Genomic DNA, 20,260 nt, shown 5'->3' on the forward strand with positions numbered 1-20,260 from the left:
AGGCAAACCCAACAGCGCTGTAGTTTCCTGATGAAAAGACCTGGGAAGTGTAGAATCCAGGCACTTCTTGCCCTACGGTGAGCAGTGTGCCCATGGCACCTCTCGTGCAGGAATCACATCCCCTCTTCTCAGCCCAGCCCCTGCACGAGCCTGAGCTCTGGGGATGCTCCGGTGTGGGACAGAGCAAGGGCGATGCTCCTGTGCCTGCACAGGATGCCTCTGAACGAGGGGCTGGGCTCGGGGGTCGCTGGTTCTGGCAGCACAGAGTGTTTCCAAGCTGTGGGTGGGCAGCACTGTCACATCAGCAAAGGGAGCCATGGCATGAGCTTGTTGGCAAAAGCACAGGGAACTAAAGCCTCCTGCCTTGCACCTCCTGCTTCTCGGAGCAGCCCGTGAATTCTTTCCTTGTTTGCTAATTATGGCAGGTGACTGAAGCCCAGGAGGAAGGTGGTGAGCGTGGTACGGCACGGCGGGGCAGTGCCAGCCTGACGTGTGCTGACTGTCAGCCACCGATTCATTTTGCTGGGCGTTTGACATCCCCTGAGGCAGCGGGCAGCATTTGAAGCACGTTTCCCAGATCCTCGTGGCCAAGCTAGAAGTAATGCGTGTATAGTAGCAGAGGCAGCTGGCTGCTGGCATTCAGTGCCCTGGAAAGGCTGAGTCACTTGTCCGGGGAGCTGAGCTGCCCGGGAACCGGGGCTTCCTTCTGCCAACACCTCCCGGCACGGCTGCAGACGCTGCCGGTGCTCTGCCCGCGCCGGGGCTGCTCTGCCCTGCTGGCTCTGAGCGCACCCATCCTGCCGGGGCCTTTGAGGCAGGGGCTGTGTGTTCCTTCCCCCAAAATAATTAACACAAATGTGGGCACTCTTCAGAAGCATGAAGGGGCAGAAGATGCTTTGAGATTTGGGAGATTGGGCTGGATCTGAGACTTGATTAAAGCTGTTGACAGTCTGCCTGCTGCCTTTGGTGGATCACACTTATAGAATATAGCATTTTACATCTCTCCTTACTCAAATTTAAGCCTAGATAGCCAAAAATATTTTTCTAGAGGTGCCGATATCCCTTTTAGGTTAGGCCCTGCAGAAAATTAGGTCCTGCCTTTACTTGTGGAAGGCTGGGTGGGTTAGGCAGCAGTGTGATGGTTACACTACAGTGGCTCCTTCCATAATCTCTGCAGGGGTGATGGGACATGGTTCTCCTGCCAGTGCCTCAGTGAGTGTTACAGATCCAGCCTGACACTGTCAGTGCACAACACCGGGCTTTTTTTCTTTTAAATGCAGTGTAAATGCAAATAAACTGGAAGCATGGAGATCTGCCTTCCCTTGGTGAGCTTCATGGCTCTTCTCTAGCCCAGGGAAATGCCTTATTGCCTGCAGTTCTTGGATAAGGTCTACAGCTTCCATCAATGGACAACTCCAGAAGTAATTATCCCAAATGTTAATGTGGATTTTCACCACTGTAAGCCTGAGGTGACTGGAAAGGTCCTACATCACTGTTCCGTGCCAGCCTGCCACCTGGCTGTGTCAGAAGTTTGGTATTTGCAGCTGGAGCTGTTTGTCTCTCCCCAGCAGGTAATAAAATCACTGATCAGTTTCCTAATTTGCACTGTCCAAATGCACCTGAACTTCTAGGAATTTAAGCCTGAATGGAACCTGACTGGCAGTGAATGCAAGTGGAAGTAGGACTGGGTCTGTTAAAAATGTCGTTGATATGATAAAAAAATGAGCTGTGGTTGAGGGCCACCTGATGTGGCTCCTGCTGAGGGTGGTGGTGTGGGCTCTGTGATGCTTCCATCCTGAACTGGTAACTGCATTAAAAGTCACTGACTGTTCTTGATGATAAACGTGTCTGCAGGCTGTTCCAGCTGCAGACCTGAGAGGAGCATTTCTGGGCAAAATCAAATGAAAGATGATAGCTTAAATTAATTAGATGGTGTTTAGACCACCTTAGATGTGAGTCTCTTAGATCCTTATGCTGTGCAACCACAGGGCACCACAGTGTATGTAGGTATGGGTTGGCCTCGCCAGAGTTGTGAGTACTGTGTGCATATTGGGTCAGGCTTGTGTTGGGCAGTGGCTTTCTGATGGAAAGAACTTAAAACATCACATATGGAGCAGCACTGTGATGTGGGAGCTGGCCCAGGCTGATGGAAGAGAAGTGCCTTCCCAGTGAAGCAAAAGTACTGTAGCAACAAAAGAAAATGCATGTGGTAAATGTGAGTGTGGGCGCTGTGTAGTCACAATACTGCCCCACAGTGTGACCCACAAGGTGCTGTGACAAAAGGAATCGGGGTAAGAAATCAGATGCTTTTCCTGGTTGGGTTTCCCAGCAGCCCCAGCCTCAGTTTCCCTGAGCCACTGATGTGTTTGCCAGGGATTGTGCCTCGTGTGCTGGCCCATCTGCTGATGAACCTGGTTCTTTGGGTTAGTTCAGGCTGTGACTCTTCTGAGAGCCTTTTCCTTTACTGTCTACCCAGCCCTTTAGTCTCTGGTTCCTGTAATCTAGTATTTGGAGCATCAGTAAAGATACTTAAGCCTTTTCTTAGGATTGCAGTACCACTGCAGCTCCTTTCCTCTTGGGAATGGGCTCTGGCACCTGATCTAGGTTGGCTTTGGACTGTTTGACTGTTGGGATGAAGCACTAGCCCTACACTCCTGTGTGGACCTGACACCAGGCAGATGGGTGATGCCCTGCCTGGCCTGGCTGGTGTGTTTTCTGTCTCCAGAGTAGCTCAGTGTGTGTATTTTGCATCTGACAGTAAGAGCCTCTCAGAGCCAGGTCATGCAAGGGGGGAGAGGTTATTTTAAACACTCACATCTGAGGAGCAGCGATGTGAGCTCTCCAGCTCTTTAATTACTAGTTTTAAGCATCATTAAGTAAAAGGAACAGAAATCACGGCTGAACAGCTATGTTGGTGTGGAGCTGTGGCCATGGTGCAGGCTGGTGAGCAGCAAGGGCACAGTTATGCTGTGCCACAGTCTCTGGTGGCAAGGGATGGTCTCCTCTGAACTGCCTTGCTGTGACCCAGGGATGCATTAACCCCTGCATGCCAGAACTTCCCAAGTGGCTGCTGTGGTCCATGGGGGCTGGGGAGGAAGGAGAATGTCTTCTCCACTGGGTCTGTGTTCTGCACATTGCTAAGACCAGAACTACCTGGAACCATTAAAAATGGAGCTGCTGGAAGCTGCTGACCTTGTACCTCTGCCTCCTTATAGGTCCTCTTTGCACGGCTGCTGGGGAGCTGGTGAGGGATCTGTGATTACAGAAAGATCTTCATTTGGGGATAGTTTCTTTCCTGTTTCTGCTTTAGCACGAGGTACCACCAGATGGTTCTTAGTTGCAGTTCAGAGCGTGACTAAAATTCATTTTTCAGGCACTTAGACAAATGGGATTTATTTAATTTCTCTCCCTTCTCTTCCCCTCCGAGCTCTGTTCTAAATTTCCACATTCTCTTTTCCCTGCAGAATGAAGTGGAGCTGGGAGAGCTGCTATTGTCACTAAACTACCTACCAAGTGCAGGAAGACTGAACGTGGACATCATTAGAGCAAAACAGCTTCTTCAGACAGACATGAGCCAAGGTTCAGGTAAAGGGCAGTGCATTTCTCACATTACTCATGCACAGAGAATATGTGCCTTTAAAGCAGATCAGTGAGGCTGCAATTTGTGGGGGACCCAGGGGGATTTGGTGCTCAGTTCCCATTAATACAAGGCTCTGGATGTCCATCTTGTATGTATAGCCAACAATAAATTAAAGTATTTGGAACACTTACCCTGAGACACAGTGGAGGGTTTGCCAAATTTAATGTCAAAATCTCTGAGCCAGGCTGAGGTGAGGAACCAGGGGCTTTGATCTCCCTGTGCTGTGTTCTGTAAGGCAGCCCCTGGGCATTGCTCCCTGCTGACTCTGGGCACTCTGGCTGGGAACTGCTTTGTGCCCGTGTCCTCAGGGGGTTTTCCCATGCTCCCTGCCCCAGCCTCTGCTGCTGCCAGAACATTGGCATTTTCCAAAAAGAGCAGCATGCTTGGTCTCTGTCAAGGCTGGCATTAACTGTGGTTTTGGCAGGGACTGTTTTTAACCCAGCTGCCTGACTTTTGTCCCCGCTGCAAATCTGTGGAAGCGGGGGAGGGGGGGGGTACAAGTCCCAGGCACTTCCAAAGGCTACTTCCCAGCACAGTCCATCCCTGTGGTGCCCAGCCCTCATGAACAGGGGTGCTGCATCACGATCCCCATAACACAGAGCCTGTGCTTTGTGCTTTTTGCCAGATCCCTTTGTGAAAATTCAGCTTGTTCACGGATTAAAATTAACAAAAACCAAGAAGACCTCCTGCATGCGGGGCACGATAGATCCCTTCTACAATGAGTCCTTCAGCTTCAAGGTTCCCCAGGAAGAGCTGGAGAATGCCAGCCTGGTGTTCACAGGTAACTGTGGTGGTGGTACCGGCCTGGCACGGTCGCGGTTGGCTCTGAGGTGAACAAAGCAGCAGCTGTGGGTGTGCAGGTGAGCCTGTGCAGGACACTGCTTGTCCCACCCTACACGGGGTGGCCATCACTGGGGTCTCCAGGGAAGCTTTATCAGCACTCTGTCCTCTGCAGAAGCTGTCCCCAGCACTGCCACCCAACAGCTGAATTGGCTGGGAGTCGGTCTGTGCTTACCTGGTCCCCTTTGAAGTGCTTCTGTGCAGAGGAAGAGGTGGAGCAGTAATTGCCCTTCTCAGTGGCAACCAGCCTGGGCATAAAGTCAAACCTGAGAAGAATGAGAAGACAGCAGTGAATGATCCCTGAGCCCAGGCACTTGTGGTACTTGACGTGGTTTGCTGGTGAGAGGATGCAGCTAGAGGTGTTCCACATTGACCTCACCCGTTCTGTGAGCAGGGTTTGCTCATGCCTTTGTTTCTAAAAGGCTGGGACTCGGTGCCAAGCCCTGCGTGGCACGGCTGAGATGGACCCAGATACAGACCACAGAGCCTGGGGGCCACGAGCAGTCCCAGAGCTCACCTCTGGAGATGCTTGGCTGGGACAGGAATTTTTATTTACAAGCAGTTTCTGAATCTCCTGTTTTTGTTCCTGAGGCATGAAGACAGGCAGTAGAGCCTTGCTGCTGGGAGCAGGAGGGGCAGAGCACAGGGATGCTCCCTGCTTGGGCTACAGTCCTGGGCCAGGGACCTGCTGAGGCTGGTGGCTTTCTCTGCCATTTCCCACCATAAAAGTCTTGAGCAGGGACCCCGTGAAGGGTGGGGTTCCCTCCCACACTATGACTTCACCCACCCTGTGGAGCTTGGGCACCATCAGGAGCAGGCTCAGAGGGGCTGGGACCCACACTCTTCTGCCACCTTGGGCTCTCACGCTTCACAAACACTTTTTTTGACAACTTTCCACCCATTACCCACCTTTCTTTTTTTTGATGAAGAGAAAGGGTTTTGCTTCTGAAAGGATGATGGAAGGATTTTTTAATTTTACTTTTTATATGGAAGATACAGGTGTCAAAGCTGGTTCAAGGAGGCTTATTCCAACCCATCAGTTTGTTTTCAAACATGTTATAACAAAAAGTGATGCTGATCAGCAATTTAAATTTTGCCCTTCGTGCTCAGAAATTTCCTCAGCAAAACACCTGTAATTAATCACTGCTTTGCATGCATGTCACCCTGACTGTACCTTGCATGTGCAGTGATGAATTTGTTCCTGGAAGCTTCCATCAGGTGATGTTGTGATTCTTTGTTTTCCCCTCTTCCTGCTGGAAGCAGAAGAGGCAAACAGAGTAGCAGCTCTGTGCAGTTGGGAGGGTGAGGGAGCACGCTGCTCCTCACCACAGTGAATGAACTTAGGGTTAATGAGTGGGTCTCTGAGTATTTTTTTTTCTGTGCAAAGGGATGTATTCCCAAATGAGCCAATGGGAGGTTGGCTGATCCATCACCCTGTGTCACGCAGTCAGATTTCAGCACTGAGCCTCACAAGTGGGGCTGCATTTTCTAAGTGACACACTGCTTGCTTTGAACGTTGCAATGAATAATCCCAGGCCAGAAATGTCCCCAGCAGCTCCAAAGCTGGGAAGGAACGTGCAGAGCTTTGGGGGGAGCAGGGGGGCCAGGCTGCCCTGCTGCCCTTGGACTGAAGGGTGAGGTGCAGCCTGGGCTCCCTGAGCTGCTGCTTCTGCTGTGCCTGGGACACTCTGGTGTGAGATGTGTGGTTTGTGTAGCCAACAGAGAGCTGGAGCCAGGGGTGCTGGTCATGTGTGCACAGCCTTCTGCTGGCTCAGTGCCTGCACTGTTTGTCATGAGGACTCTGGCTCAGGGGACGTGGTGGTGCTGGTGAGGATGCTGAGCCGCATTCAGTGCTCGTCCAAGTGACAGATTTGCTCCTGATGTTGGTGGAGGCATGTTTTATTCCTGTGTGCATCTGTGGGGTTCTGCTTAAAGGAGTATCTGAAGTTCTGGGAAGGGGGTTGTGGTGTTCCCCACAGAGTTCCTTGGCACCTAACAGTATTATGCAGCTTAAGGACTCATGAAGGGCTTTGGGATCTTCTGTTAAAAGATAATCAAGAACAAATGCTTGGCAGCTTGGGTATCTTGCAATGTGAGGATCTCTATTTTGCATCTCTCCATAGCAGGGGCGTCGTTTTGTTTTGCTGGTTTTTTTAACTTAGGTGCTTTGGGGTTCTTTTTTGCTGCAGTGGTGGTTCTTTCTGTTGTGTGTTTCGTTTGGAATTGTTTTTTATTTCTTTCCTCTTCTAATCCACAGCTCTAGTCCATTAGGTCAGTTAATTAAATTTGCTGTTGAGTCAAAGTCCAATTGAAAAGCAAAATAATCCTGCTTGAAGGGTGGGTGATGATGCTTTGAATGGAGAGAGAGAGCTGTGAAAGCAGTCATGGGAGCCAGAAGTGAGTATGTCTTCAATAATTTAAAGGAACCTTTATTGTGGCTTCATATTTTGGACCCAGTCTGCAGCTGTCTTTACATTGGCTTGGCTTCACTGGAAAGCCCTGGAACTCTGCCAGTTCCCATCAGCTGGGGCTCCTGGCTCCCAGTGGGGCTGGTGCCACACTGCAAAGTAAGGCCCTATCCAGACAAAGTAAGATTAATTTTGTTTTCCCCCCTGTGTGTTTTTCTCCCGTGCATCTTGAATCAAGCTGTGTTTAGTGCATTCTGGTATGGGCTTCTCCACTGTTTTGCTGTGATTTAGCAAGGATTGTGTGGGCAAACATTGAGGACATGGTAAAGCACCATCCCTGCTTTCCTGGTGGTGCTCTGGAGAGCTGAACTCCAGAGCAAACTCAGGGCTGAAGCACAGCTGGGTTTGGAGAGGGGCCCTGGGTGCCTCCAAGAGGATGGGCACAGGGAGAGCTCTGCGTTAGCCAGGATTGGAGGAGGGGGTGATTGGGCTGGTCTTTGATCTTTCCTCCTCCTTAGGCATACAAGGAGTCAATACTGTAAATTATTGGCATTTACAGACCAAAATGCTTCTCCTTCCACACTGGTGCAGGACACCTTGTACAAGCTGTCTTCCTCTTCCCCTCTGCTCCTTCCTCAGATGCTTACTGGAGCTGTCACTAAGTCCCATGTCCCAGGTCAGTGCCTGAAATGAGGTGGGATGAGCTCTGGTTGAAATGTCCTCTCCAGGAAAAGGCACCCAGAGTCAGGATTGCTGCTGCAAGTATTGTCTGTTCACAGCTTCTCCCCAAAAGAGGCTGAAACCAGGAAAGCCACTAATACTCATAACAAGTCTAATGTCCTGACCAAAAAAAAAAAAGATGATGAGTGAGGCAACAGCTGGTGGAGAGGATGTTTGATTTTCATTTATTTCATCAAACATGTTGTCTGGGTAATGAGCAGCCACATACATAATGTAAAAGAAATGCACTGGTTTGGGTGGTTCTTTTTTCCACTTTCTGGGGTTTTTTTGCAACCTGACACAATGCCCCATGTGCCAAATTCTGCTTGAGAGCAGGCAAGTCATGGGCTCAGCTCCTGCAGAGAAATGGGGCAGGCTCTGGAAGGCAGGCTGTTCTCCTAACCATGTGCAACTGTGAACAAAGGTGTTACTCTGGCTGATGGCAAGGGGGGAAGGTGGAGTTTGCCCTGACAGCAGCTGCTGCCCAAGGTCATTTCCAAGAAGAAAAAAGAATATTTGAGATGCAAGTGCAGGTTCTGTGCTTGGGAGGGCCGGATGCTTGGGAGGCACCCGGAGACGCTGTGCTCTCCCCACTGAGGGGTTTTGGTCTGTCCTCCAAATCTCAGCCTAACCATCAGAAAGCTGGGCCTGTGCAGCAGGAAGGCAGACAACACCTGAAACCTGAGCACTGCAGCATTTTGTTAATGATTATAACGTTGTTAATAACAATCGTCAGTAATGCTGTTTGCACTGCAGTAAAGCCCAGATGGCCCAATAAAAACCACCAGCACTCCAGGGAAAACTGTGTCTTGGGGACTCCTTAGCATCTTTTCATCACTTACCATAAAAAAGACAACCTTCAGTACTCACAGTGAGGGGATATTTGTCTCCCCAAGGTCCTTGTGGTGACTGTGTGTCTTTCTCCAGTTGAATAAGCTCTTGGACATGTTTGCATGGCAGGATCTTTAGGGCTTGTGACACAAGCAGAGTCCCCAAAGAGGGAGAAATCATCTTCATGCTCTGGGTACTGTCTGTGCAATTGTAGAGGGGAAGCTCTGCTTTGCCTTCTGACCTGGCTGAGAGTGTAGCTGGAGCTGGGGCAGAGCTGGGGCTGGTGGTGTCTGGTGGAGAGCAGGGGTGGGGCTCATCCCACTGCTCCCTTCCTGTGTGGAAGGTGGCCATGGCTCTGCAGGGCAGGATGCTCTGCCTGGGAGAGGGAAGCAGGCTGGGCCAGGGTGTGCTTGCTGATGGGGAGATTGGCCTCGATTCGTGTGGGACCTTCACGGGTGAGAACTTCCCAGCCAGTCCTGGCTGAGGGTGCAGCTCAGGGGCACTCCTGGTAGGATTTTGTGGTACTCTTCACTTCTCAAGGTGTTTTAAAAATTGACAATGTCTCTGTTTTCTGTAAAGACTTAGAACCAGTTTTTCCATTTTATTTTTTTTTGGTGTAATTTTGTTCTGAGAGAGTGTTGAGACTTTGCAGACCTGTACCTGTGGTTTCAGTGGCTGCAGCAGAGGGGCCCTGGCAATGCCATCAGCCACCTCTGTGCCCCAAGTGCTGTAACAGCACGTGTCTTCAGACCCCTGGATAACTTTAATGCTTTATCCCAGAGCTCTAATTAACTTCCAGTTAATAGGCAGTCCTTGATTAAAGTAACAGATTGCTGTTCAGTAGCAATATACCTGGTTCCTCTGTTGGCTCATTTCCCCCTGGCCTTTAGGAAAGTGTGGGGACCATTTAATGATGTTTGTATTTCTAAAGGGGGAAAAAAAAGTAATTGTTGGTATCAAAATATTGATAATGGTGTAGTTCTGGGTTTGGGTTGCTTTCACTGAAATGTTTTCTTTTTGAAGCAATGCTGCCTGTTTCAACAGGATGCAGAGATAGTGAGGCTTTTCAGTGGTATTTTTTTAATTAACAGACTGATTTCCTAATGTCCCAATTAGCTGAGCAGGTTGAAGGTTGATAAAGTTTTTTGTCCTGAGGCTTCTCCAGAAATATATCTGAATTTTGGTCTCCCTGGCTTTGTGGAAGTGTGACCTTGAGATACCAGCATCATCTCTAGATGCTGTTTGCAGGGATGGAAACCACCTTGTGTCTGGAGACATCACACATCTGCATTTGACTTGCTCATCTCTCCTTTCTCCTATTGCTTTTGCTTTCCCACAAGAAAACCCAACAAACATTCAGACACTTTTTCTTTTGCAGACAGATATAGGGAAGAAATCTTCTCTAATATACGAGTCAAATTAAACTGTTTTTTTCCCATGCTGGAATGAAGGAGGAGGAAGTGGTTTCTGTTTTGAAATACTATCAGGTTGGGCACCATAACTCTCTTAGATGGACAGATAATTAGGCAACTCATTGCTAGAAAATTGTTTCTTGTCATCTTGTGTCTTTTGGAAGTATTGGACTGTCTGTGTATTTCCCATATCTGGAGATGAGAAGCAAAATCTAATCCCTGATTAAGCCTGTGTAATCCTATCTTAGCCAAATGAGAAAAAATGGAAAAACCCACTGATGTCAGCACAGTGTTTTCTGGGGATTTATACCTGTTTAACTTGGATCAGAATTTGGCCTTTGTGTCTGGCATTATAAAACACTTCATTCATTTATGCAGCAGACACCATATGGTCCATGCCCAGGTCCGGGGGAGCAGTGAGCTCCTGGCTGGTGCCTCCTGCCCTGCCAGCCCTTGCTCCAGGGCCGGTGGCCACTCGAGGGGGCCCAGCAGGTCCTGTGAGGACCCTGGGAGAGGGGCTCGGGGAGCTGTGCTGGCAGGGGCGAGCTCTGGAGCCCAGCCTGCCTGGCAGAGCCTCTTCACAGCGGGTACGATGTGCAAATCCCCTCTGGGAGGAGGAAGGGCCCCACTGCTCTCCATTCTCAGTCCCCCTCTGTGGCTCCTGGTCCCCATGGCAGGTGACAGCAGAGCAACAGGTGGAGATGCTGAGTGGGGTCCTGCAGGCCCAGCCCTGTTTTGGGGTCACTCAGGGAAGATGCTCTGGGGATGGATTTGGCTTTTTGCAGCAGACTGGCTTTAACGAGGAGGAGTGAGATGCCATTAATCAGGGTGAGAGCAACAAGATGCTGATGCTTCCTGATCCGATCTGTTGCTTGCTTAGAAGGCAAAATTAAATTCATCAAGTGGCCTGACTTAGTTAATAAATGTACTGCAGCAGATGTGGCAGAAACTGCCTGTCCTTGAGTTCTCTGGAATTTTTTGGGAATCTTTTTCTCCTGAAGAAAGGAGCAAACCCTCCTTTCTCCAGGCTGATGATGGGTGCTTGCTCCTTTTGCCAAGCACCTTGATTAAAGCAGTGCCATGGCTCTCCTGCCCTCAGCCCTTCATCTTGTTTGGCTCATGCTGTAGTGAAAGGAATTGTTCAAACGTCTTGCAGGGCCATAATCTGCCTGTGTATCAAATGAAGAAAAGTCTCGGTGGCAGGAGCTGCTGTGGGCGGCAGGGCAGTGTCTGGAAGTGGAATGCCCGTGCCTGGCCCCGTGGCTGTCACAGGAGATGGATGATGGTGCAGGCAGAGGCTGCCTCCCCTGCATGGCTGTCCCTGCCTGCCTTTGCAGGTGCTGCATGGCACTGGTGCAGGAGCCTCTCCCTGTGAGGTGTGTAAATGTGCACGAGGTCATCTGTGTGCCTTGTTGGATTTGGGGCTCATAGTGCAGAGAATTAAGATGCAATTTTCAAAAAAGAGGGATTGGAGGTGGGAAAAGCCGGCCATAGATACTCCTTTTCAGTATCCTCTGGGCTGTTGTGATAGATGCATCCAGCCCATAATTCCAGTTTCTCCTGATGAGGTAATTTCATGAGGTGTCATCCCTGCATGCCCTGGAGATCTCTGCCAGACACACTCGCTCATTGGCACTTTCCCTGCACCCTGGATCCCTGCTGTCGGCTGCAGGACTTTCCTCTCCCTGTCTGAGAGCAGACCCTGACTCAGGAAATGCCGGGTTTGGGGTGCACGTGCAGGGTCCCCTTCCCTGGCTGCCCCAGGCAGAGCACAGGGGCTGCCCTTGTAGAGGTTTCCAGAGTCTCCTGGTGGGGTGGCACTCTCCCGTGGAGCAGCAGCTGGAGCTGGTCTGTGCGTGGCCATGTACTCCAGTAGTTCCAGTTCCCTCTGGAGCTGGGCAGGTGCAGCCGCTGCAGGGAGCGGTCACACAGAGGAAAGGCTGGAAGGAAGGAGAGTTCAGTGTGCACATCAGAGCCTGATGGAGATTAAACTGATAAATGGGAAACCACGGCAGCTTCTCCCATGCTTTTCTCTCCTCTCCACTAAATATGACCAGCCATGCTCGAGGAGCAAGGGGCAGGATTTGGGCCGTGCCTGTGACCTTCTCAGTGTGCATCATTAGCCTGGCTGCTGCTGCTCCTTGTAGCTCCTCTTTGTGCTAAACAGCCTTTTAATATTGATGTCAAGCAGTTCAGAGGCAGTTTTCAGTCCTACTTAACCTGGCAGCTCAGCCCCACTGGCTGAGGCAGTGCTGGCCACTGGCTCCTACTTGCCAAGGCTGGGGTGAGGCACTGCCTGCCTGAGCGGGCAGGTATGTGAAGGGAGCACTCTCTGAGACCTTGCCAAGTGCTGAGGCTGAATGGGAAGTGCAGGAAGTGTTGATGGGTCAGTGCCAACAGGGTTGTGCTTCTGCCAGACTGACCACATGGTCCCATTAGACCTGTGTCCTCAGGGGGCCTCTGCCCCTCACTTGCCTCTGTACAGCCTTGGGCATGTTCTTGCAACTTTTTCTTTTCTCTGAGTTAAATGGTTCTAACTGCGTTGCAGGTGACGGTGTAGGTGACTGGAGAAGAGTTAATGATTGGTGGTGGAGCTCTGTGCTGCTGCAGAACGCTGAGATTGCCCTGCTGTTCCTCCCGGAGAGGCAGCAGCAGAGGCGCTGTGTGGCCGTGCGGGAAGGTGCAGCGCAGCCTGAACTGCTGAGGAACTGCTGAGGAACTGCTGAGGAACTGCTGAGGAACTGCTCAGCACACCTGGCACAGGGCTTGCAGGAGATGCAGATGTTTCATGGCCCCAGCTGCAAGGCTCAAGCTTGTCCCTGTCCCGTAAATGAGACTGATAACCTTCAAGTTGGCTTAAGGAAATTGTCTGAGTTAGTGCTCCTCCCTGGGCATTCCAAGGATGCTCGTATGTTCAATCAAAGGATGAGTTAGTTTCTGAAATCCCAGCTTCAATTTTACTGTTGCACATAACTCATGGATGACAATGATGTGCGGTCGTGCTCTGCACAGCTACTCAGTGTGCAAGCCTCAGTGTAGAGGCAAAGGAGAGGGAAAGGTAAAAGGCATTTTGGCTGCATCTGGTGCCAGGGCTGATGCCGCCCAGGCAGCCCCATGGCTTAATTTCATAGTGATGTGGAAAAGAGATGACTGGCAAAAAGTGATTCCACGTGACTGAGGTTGGTAGGAGACAGGGAGAGCTCAGGCTGGAGCTGTCCCTGGAGCCAGGTGTTGGAGCTCCAAGGCCCACTGCATCCCCTGGAAGGTGCTGCCCTGCTGGGCAGCAGCTCTGGGCTGTGCAGTGCCTGGCATGGCCATGTCCCCAGCCCTGCAGGGACAGGCAGCCAGCCTGGGGGTCTCAGCCTTCCCTCCTTTGCAGGACCTCTGTGGGGTACAGGGGCCCCTACCCCAAAGAAACATTTCATGTGGCACCCAGGCCTCCATCCGTTGGATATGGATCATTTAGGAGCACAGCATCAATAAGTCCATCACATGAAAATGTTTTATTTACATCATGTACCTTGTCCTCAAGAATTTGACCCTTTTAATGGACATAAGTGAACACAATTTTCTTCTGTACTTCAGCATTTCTATTATAAAGAATGTCTTTTTAAGAAGCCTTTCTGTTTCCAAATGTGTCCCTCAGTGAAGAGCAGCTGCAGAATGAATTGGTTTGACCTCTGATTCTTTAATTGCTTTTTGCTCTGTGTTTGTCTAGAAATGGATGTTGCTATTGTGTAAATTACTGCAATGGTGGAAAAAGAGCTCATGAGCTCAGGGGTGTGGTTTCTGTCAGGAAAATATGCTTCTTAAATGGAAAGCAGCATCTACCTGTTCATAACCAGAGTCTGGGTCAGTCTGAAAATCCCAGATGTTAATTACTTAATTTTCTGCTGTGGAGCAGCTCCATGGAGTCGCTGTTTTTGTGGCCAAGGGAAAAGTCAATCTGAAATTTACTATGAGCTCCTTTCAGACTCTGTCAGGAGATGTTCAGACATCAGGGAACACAGTCCACTTGTAGAGACAGCTGGACTCAGTGTGTGGCACAGTGCTCTACTGCTGCCCATGGAGCTTCTCCACCTTCGCCTGTTGTGGAACGAGCTGGAAGGAACGAGCAGGAGCTTTTAACCCCCTCCCACGGCTGAAGGTTTGTGTGGAACTGGCTCCATGCAGGTGGGAATGCAGCCGTGGTACGTGTGCCGCTGTGTGCATCTGGGTGCAGAAGCAGAGGGCTCTGGCGCAGGCTCCTGTCTGCACCTGCTGCCCCAGCTCTGCGGGGCTCTCCTGCTCCCAGGGGCTCCCGGGTCTCCCCACGGGCACTGCTGCACCAGGAGGTCACCCTGCAGCCAGGGCAGGGCCAGCCCCGCAGCAGAGTGCCTTGCACAGCTGTGGTTGTGGGGTCGTGCCTGAGCACCCGCAGTCCCGGGGGGTCCGTGAGGGTCCCCGGGGGTCTGGGTCTGTACCGAGGAGTGCTGGTACCGCTTCTGCAGGGCTGTGGAGCAGGCTGAGTGTCAGACCCGAGTGCAAACGGTGCAGCAGTGGCTGTGCTTGTTGGTGCTCCAGGAAAGGCTTCCTCCCCTATTCGAGAAGCGCTCGCTGCAGCCGCAGGACCGGGGAGCTGCTCCCCCTCTCCGTGTCAGGACGGGAGCCCCGGGCGAGGCGAGCACCAGTCTCTGCTTCCAGCTGCTCGCCTGGGCCTGTGGGCTCCTCCAGTTCTCTTTTCCAAGCTGGTCTTGGAAGTACTGGTGGCAGCAACAGGGAAAAGGCTCCTGAGTGTGAGCAAAGAACGGGTTTATTTTCTGAATGCCAACTCCAGCCCTTCTCGGCTAAGGCCCGTTCCAGAGCTTGGTGCAACTCAGCCACCAGCAGATTGCTCAGCAAATCCTGGCGTTTAGCAGTGGAATACAGCAGTTAGCCTCCCAGAGAGGCATGTCCTTGAGTTTAAAGGGCTTCTGAACTGACGGGTAAAGCTGAATTTTTGGTACATAAAGACCTCTCTGCTTTTGAGAAAGCTGCTGTGGTGAAGCTGTGAGTTTGTAGACCTGAGGTCAGTCTAGTGCTACCTCTTATGGTCTGTGTGTGAATAAGCATTTGGCCTTGGAAAATGTCTTCCCTGTTCTTCAGCAATAAGTCTCTGTGCTATCTACAGTAGTTAATGATAGAAGCAACAATGCTTGTATAATTAGCCCATTAATACCCCAAAGGACTCAGCATGCTAATTACCTGACACAATGAGATTAGCAAATTGCATTACAAGAATTCAAAATACTTGGATCAACAGTAGAATAACAGGTGCTCTTAGATAGCACACCTGCTTGTTTTACAGTCCTGGCATGGAGTATTTTTGAAGAATCAGTATGCCTGGGGTACTTCTCCACTGTTAATTTATCCTGTGATTAATTGATGGCCTGCAAGACTTCTTGGTTTAAATTTACTTGGTACTGTCTCCCAGGATTAGGCTTCATCTTCTTTAATTCTGGAAAAAAAGAGTGAAAACAAAAAAACCCAAAAACAAACAAAAAAAACCAAAACAAAACAAAACAAAACAAAACAAAACAAAAGGAAAAAACACCCTATTGAAAATTTTGGTTTTGGGGTATTTTTACGTGGTTTCATCACAGTATTTGATTTCTGTAGGCTAATAAATCATAGCAAAACATTTAGTATAGCTAGCTACACTCGTGATCCATTGCCTTGTAGGAGAACTCGTTAATAACCCTGACAAGCTGTGTACTGCTTGGAGACGGATGGCTTACAATTCCTCGCTGCCTCCTCAGAAGGTGGCCTTCCCATAAAACACCAGCCTGGCCCCTTGACAGGGGCACTTGCTTGGCAACACGTCCTGATGGCACCAGCCCTAGATAACTGATGGTGGCAGGCAGAAGAGGTGCAGTCTTCCTGCTGGGGTGGTGAACCCCAAATCATTTCTAAGTGTCGTTTGAAGATAGACTTACAGGGCTCTGAGTTGCAGGGTAGGTTTTTAGAGCAATTATTTGTACAAATTACTTGGGCATTTGAAGGTTTGCTGTCACCTAAAATACCCACGGGTAATTTGGTAAGCAGAAGCATCTCTGCCCATAAACTGTGCGTGTCAGGGCTGTCAGAAGGGATAAAGTGAGATGTAACCTGGCACTGCTTGATTTTAGGATTGCGCTGGCGGGTGGTGCCTGAGTCACCCAGAGCAAGATCCCAGACTGGTACAGAGGTGAGGAACCAGCCTTTGCAGAGCGTGGAGATGGCAGAGGGACAGGTTAAAGTAATGCTAATCAGTTGGGGGGGGTGTTATAATAGGAAATGCACAGCCTTGACAAAGGTGTGTGCCCAAAAGTGAGGCTGAGCACGTTGTGCCCGGTGTCCTGCTTCCCTGTGAGGCTGTGCACAGCATCGGGGTGATGCCATGGGGGATCCTAGACATGGTTTTGCTGCCAGTGCTGGTTTTCAGCAGCCCTGGAGAGCTGGTGCTGCTGGCAGGGGCTCTATGCCAGGCTGAACATGCTCTTGCTGCACAAGCCCAGCTGGATTTGGAGCTCCTGTAGACATTTGTCCTTAAAAATCCCTCTCTTTCCTGAGGAGATTTTTTAATCTTTAATATTCCAGGCAGTGCCTGTGGATATCCTGGCTTCAGCTTGCAAAGACTTTGTTTCAACTTCCTAATGAGTTGAGGCAGGGCTTCAGTTTGCAACACACAAAGTGCTCCTGCTCCTGTCTGGTGGGAGCGTTCAGCCTTTCCCGGGATCAGGCCCATCATTAGGGTTTGCTGCTGGCTGCGACCTTTTGTTCCAGGAGACTGGGCTAATCCAAAGGACAGGGTGTTGGGTTGATGTCTCTCCCTCAGTTGCTTTCCTGGACATTTAACAAGTAGCTGCAGTGATAATTATGGCAAACAGTTTCTGTGTAAACATCCTCCTGACAGCCTGGATGTGTGTAATTCCTGTCTCCAAGCAGGGAAGGCTGTTGATTAGCACTGGAGTGGTTTGTGTGATGTGCATGTGGAGGAGGGACAGTTTGAGATCATCTGCATTTCCCCAGGATCAGGCTGCTGGGCTGCTTTTGTGATTTCATGATGCCCAGGCAGAGCTTTTGGCACTTCTTTACATGATGTAATTCTCCTTCAAGGCAGGCTGGACAGGACTTTGAGCAACCTGCTCCAGTGAAAGGTGTCCCTGCCCGTGGCAGAGGGTTTGGAACGGGATGATCTCTGAGGTCTCTTCCAACCCGAATCATTTTATGATTCTACTTTACCTATTCATGCTAAATACCGTGGTAACTGTGGATTTGTGTCTTGTTTATTTGAATGGTATATGGCTGTAGTACAGCTTATTTTATTCCTTCCAAGCCCCTGTTTAACATTTTTCAGATGCCGAGTTACATACCAAAAATGCTGGATCTGGCACCGGGTGTGGGCGGACGTTTGTAGGACATTTGGGTTCCCGGGGCAGGGCTCTGGGTGGACGAGTGGTGCTTTTGCCTTGACCCCTCTCTGTTTCTGCTCTCCCCAGTGTACGGGCACAACGTGAAGAGCAGCAACGACTTCATTGGGAGAATTGTGATCGGGCAGTACTCGACGGGCGCGCCCGAGTCCAACCACTGGCGCCGCATGCTGAACGCGCACCGCACGGCCGTGGAGCAGTGGCACAGCCTGCGCTCCCGCGAGGAGTGCGACCGCGTCTCGCCCGCCTCCCTGGAGGTGACATGAGGTGGGAAACCGACGGCAGCCGGACCGAGCAGGCGGACGAGATAAAAAATAAACCAACGACTGAAACACCCCACCTCACACCCTACACGCACCCCACAGCAGCCCCGTCGGATTAACGCGGCTGCCAGCACCCACTGGCCGTGCTGGCCTCAGTGAGCCATGTCCCGCTGGGTCCTGGCTGTTCCCCTGGGGCCGGAGCTCTGGCTGCTTGCCCCCGGCACCGCTCAGCTGTTTGCACCCCGCGGGAGGAGCGCGGCGCCGGGCGGCACGGGCTGTGCGTGGACGTGCCGTGGTGAGTGGGCAGAGGAGCTGGGAGCTGCCTCTGCCGTCCTTCCAGTCCAAATCCATGGCTCATCCTCTCGGAGATATAAAGTACCCGTGTGCTCTCATTGGTGAACGTGGTAATTAAGCTAGAATATTTTTTTAAATGGTAGAACCTGTGGTGAAATCGATTCTGAGTCCAGTTTTGTCCTTGTACTAGTTTTAGCAGAGTTAAGCTGCTGTTAGTGTGTGCGTTTGTGTGCCGGGACGCGCGTGGGGCCCCACGTCGGACGGATCCCGTGTCCCGGCAGCGGTGACCTGCCAGTCTCGATAGCAGTCTGTGTGCGTAGTAGATTCAGTGATGATATAGCAAAATCAACATTTCCAATAGCGTTTGTACTGGGAAAACCAGCTCGTGTCCTTTCAAACCTGTGCTGTGCAAAAGAAACCTGCTCCAGGGACTTTGGCGGTTAAGAAGACCCAGAAAACACAATTTTAATTCTCTCACAGACTGCAGTGGCTCTTTCTGTGTTGTGTGTGTTTACCCAGGTAGTTCTTCAGGTCACCAAGTGAACTTAGCTACGGTCAAGCTGTCCTGTTGGTTGCTTCTGCACATTTTATTTTTCCACAGTGTGTTGTCTGGTATGATGCAGATTGTATATTTATTGAAAATAAAATTCTATTTAATTGTGCCACAGAGATTGGGGTGATACTTGTTGAATTCACCTTTGTGTTGAGCTCCTTCAGTTATGCTTATGGCAGAAAAAAAGCCAAAGTGTTGGCAGTTACCCCGTTGTTACTCACTGCAGGTGAACTGGGAGCAGTTTGAGAGAAACTGGGCACCTGCTGCTGGAGGCTGGTCTGGAGAGTGAGCTGGATGCCTTGGTCTGGCCATGGTGGTTCCCAGCCTGAGCCCACCCAACACCCTGTGGGTTGGACCTGTGAAACTCCAGAGCTGGCATGTGGCAGGATGGGCAGCACTCATCTCCCTCCTCTATTTATTAAATGACGCCCAAAAGGAAACCCCACTACCTCCTGTGCTTTTAATATTTTGATTTTTAAAAAGGAAAAAAAAAATACATATGCCTATTTCACCCATTTGTTATTTAGCTGCTACAGTTAGGGACAGGTGAGTCTTAAAAACCAAAGCAAAACAAAACAGAAAACCCAACCACACCAAAAAAACACAAACCACAAAAGCTCAGTGCTTGTTTTGGCAGGTGTCAGTGTGTGGGTCAATAATCCCTGCTGCTGTCCAGGTGCTCCTGCTCCAGGGAAGGTGTGTGTTGTAGCTCCGGTATCAGCATCCCTTCAGCACTTTGCCCATGGCCCCTGGCTCCCTGCTGCTCTCAGCACAGCTGCTCTGTGTGAGCAGCACACAGCAGCGGGGCAGTGGTGCCTGCAGGGCTGGGCAGCGTGCTGGGGTGTGCTGGGTATGGATTCTAACCTGCCTCTCTGCAAGGTGCAATTTCCTCTCTCTCCTGCAGCAAAGTCGATGGCAAATCTCTGTTCTCTGGCTTCCTCCTGGTTTGTCTCATCAAAAGTCGCAGTGGAGAGGGACCCCACAGGGAGTCCTGGGCAAACACGTGCTGTAGGAGGCTGAACTCTTCCCGTAACTCAAGAAGGCTCAGGCAAGGGGCCGTGGTTTCAGCAATTTCTGTGGTTGACATTAATATTCTTCCATGTGGGGCCTGTGGACAGCAGAATGAGCTCAGGACATCCGTGAGAGCTGGCCTGAGCCCAGCCACATGCTTTGCTCAACACTGGGGACAAAATGTGAACAGAAGGCACTCTTGCCTGAGTCTGTCCTTGAAGTCATGAGGTGTCTGTTCCACAGGGAGGAACAGTCGTGTTCACAGGATACCAAAGACTGGTGATGGAGCCCAGAGGAAAGGTCAGTGAGAGCAGAACAGAAGCATACTGGGGAGCTGCTGGCCTGCAGAGCAAACAGAACACAGCGTGGGAGGGAGAGGAGCAGGAGGGATGAACGGTGGCCGTGCTCCTGGGGCTGCACCCAGCAGGTGAAGCACATCTCATGTTTGGTGGAGTTGGAAGGTAACCCAAAGTGCAGCTGCAGCTCCAGCTGGCACTGCGTGCACAACGTGCTTGTGCTGTCCCAGGGCTGGGAGCAAAGCTGGTGCCCAGCTGCTGTGCCAGGCTCAGGGCTGGGGCTCAGGGGCAGCACGGGGGGCTCAGCTGTGCTGGGGGGGACGCTGCTGCCATGAGTCTGGCTGTTAGAAACCAGGATAAAAAGTATTCAGGATCTCTGCTCCCTCTTTAACATGAGTATTTGTGCTTTGGGAGTAGATTAATATGCTCAAAGATTTTTGTTCCATAGTTTGCTGAAAGTTGTTTATAACACTGGCTTTATCTCAGGATGGCACACAGGAAAGAAGGGAGGAGGCATGCCTTGACTTCTAATAATCCCAGTTCCTTCATTTTTAGTGGTCTT

The 20,260-nt window shown here is 50.7% G+C and overlaps 1 protein-coding gene across 2 annotated transcripts in view; it reads left to right on the forward strand.

Annotated features, from left to right (window-relative positions):
• The window catches only part of SYT17 (synaptotagmin 17), a 34,994-nt gene extending 16,496 nt beyond the window's left edge, over positions 1–18,498 (forward strand). For both annotated transcript variants that reach the window (XM_069029684.1, XM_069029683.1), the window contains exons 6-8: positions 3,465–3,585; positions 4,266–4,421; positions 17,351–18,498. In XM_069029684.1, coding sequence (XP_068885785.1) covers positions 3,465–3,585; positions 4,266–4,421; positions 17,351–17,547 — 474 coding nt within the window. In that variant the 3' untranslated portion in view covers positions 17,548–18,498. The remainder of the gene's footprint in view (positions 1–3,464; positions 3,586–4,265; positions 4,422–17,350) is intronic.
• Positions 18,499–20,260: the final 1,762 nt, after the last annotated feature.

This window comes from Aphelocoma coerulescens, chromosome 14 (assembly GCF_041296385.1).
Source record: "Aphelocoma coerulescens isolate FSJ_1873_10779 chromosome 14, UR_Acoe_1.0, whole genome shotgun sequence".
Classification (NCBI taxonomy): Eukaryota; Metazoa; Chordata; class Aves; order Passeriformes; family Corvidae; genus Aphelocoma; species Aphelocoma coerulescens.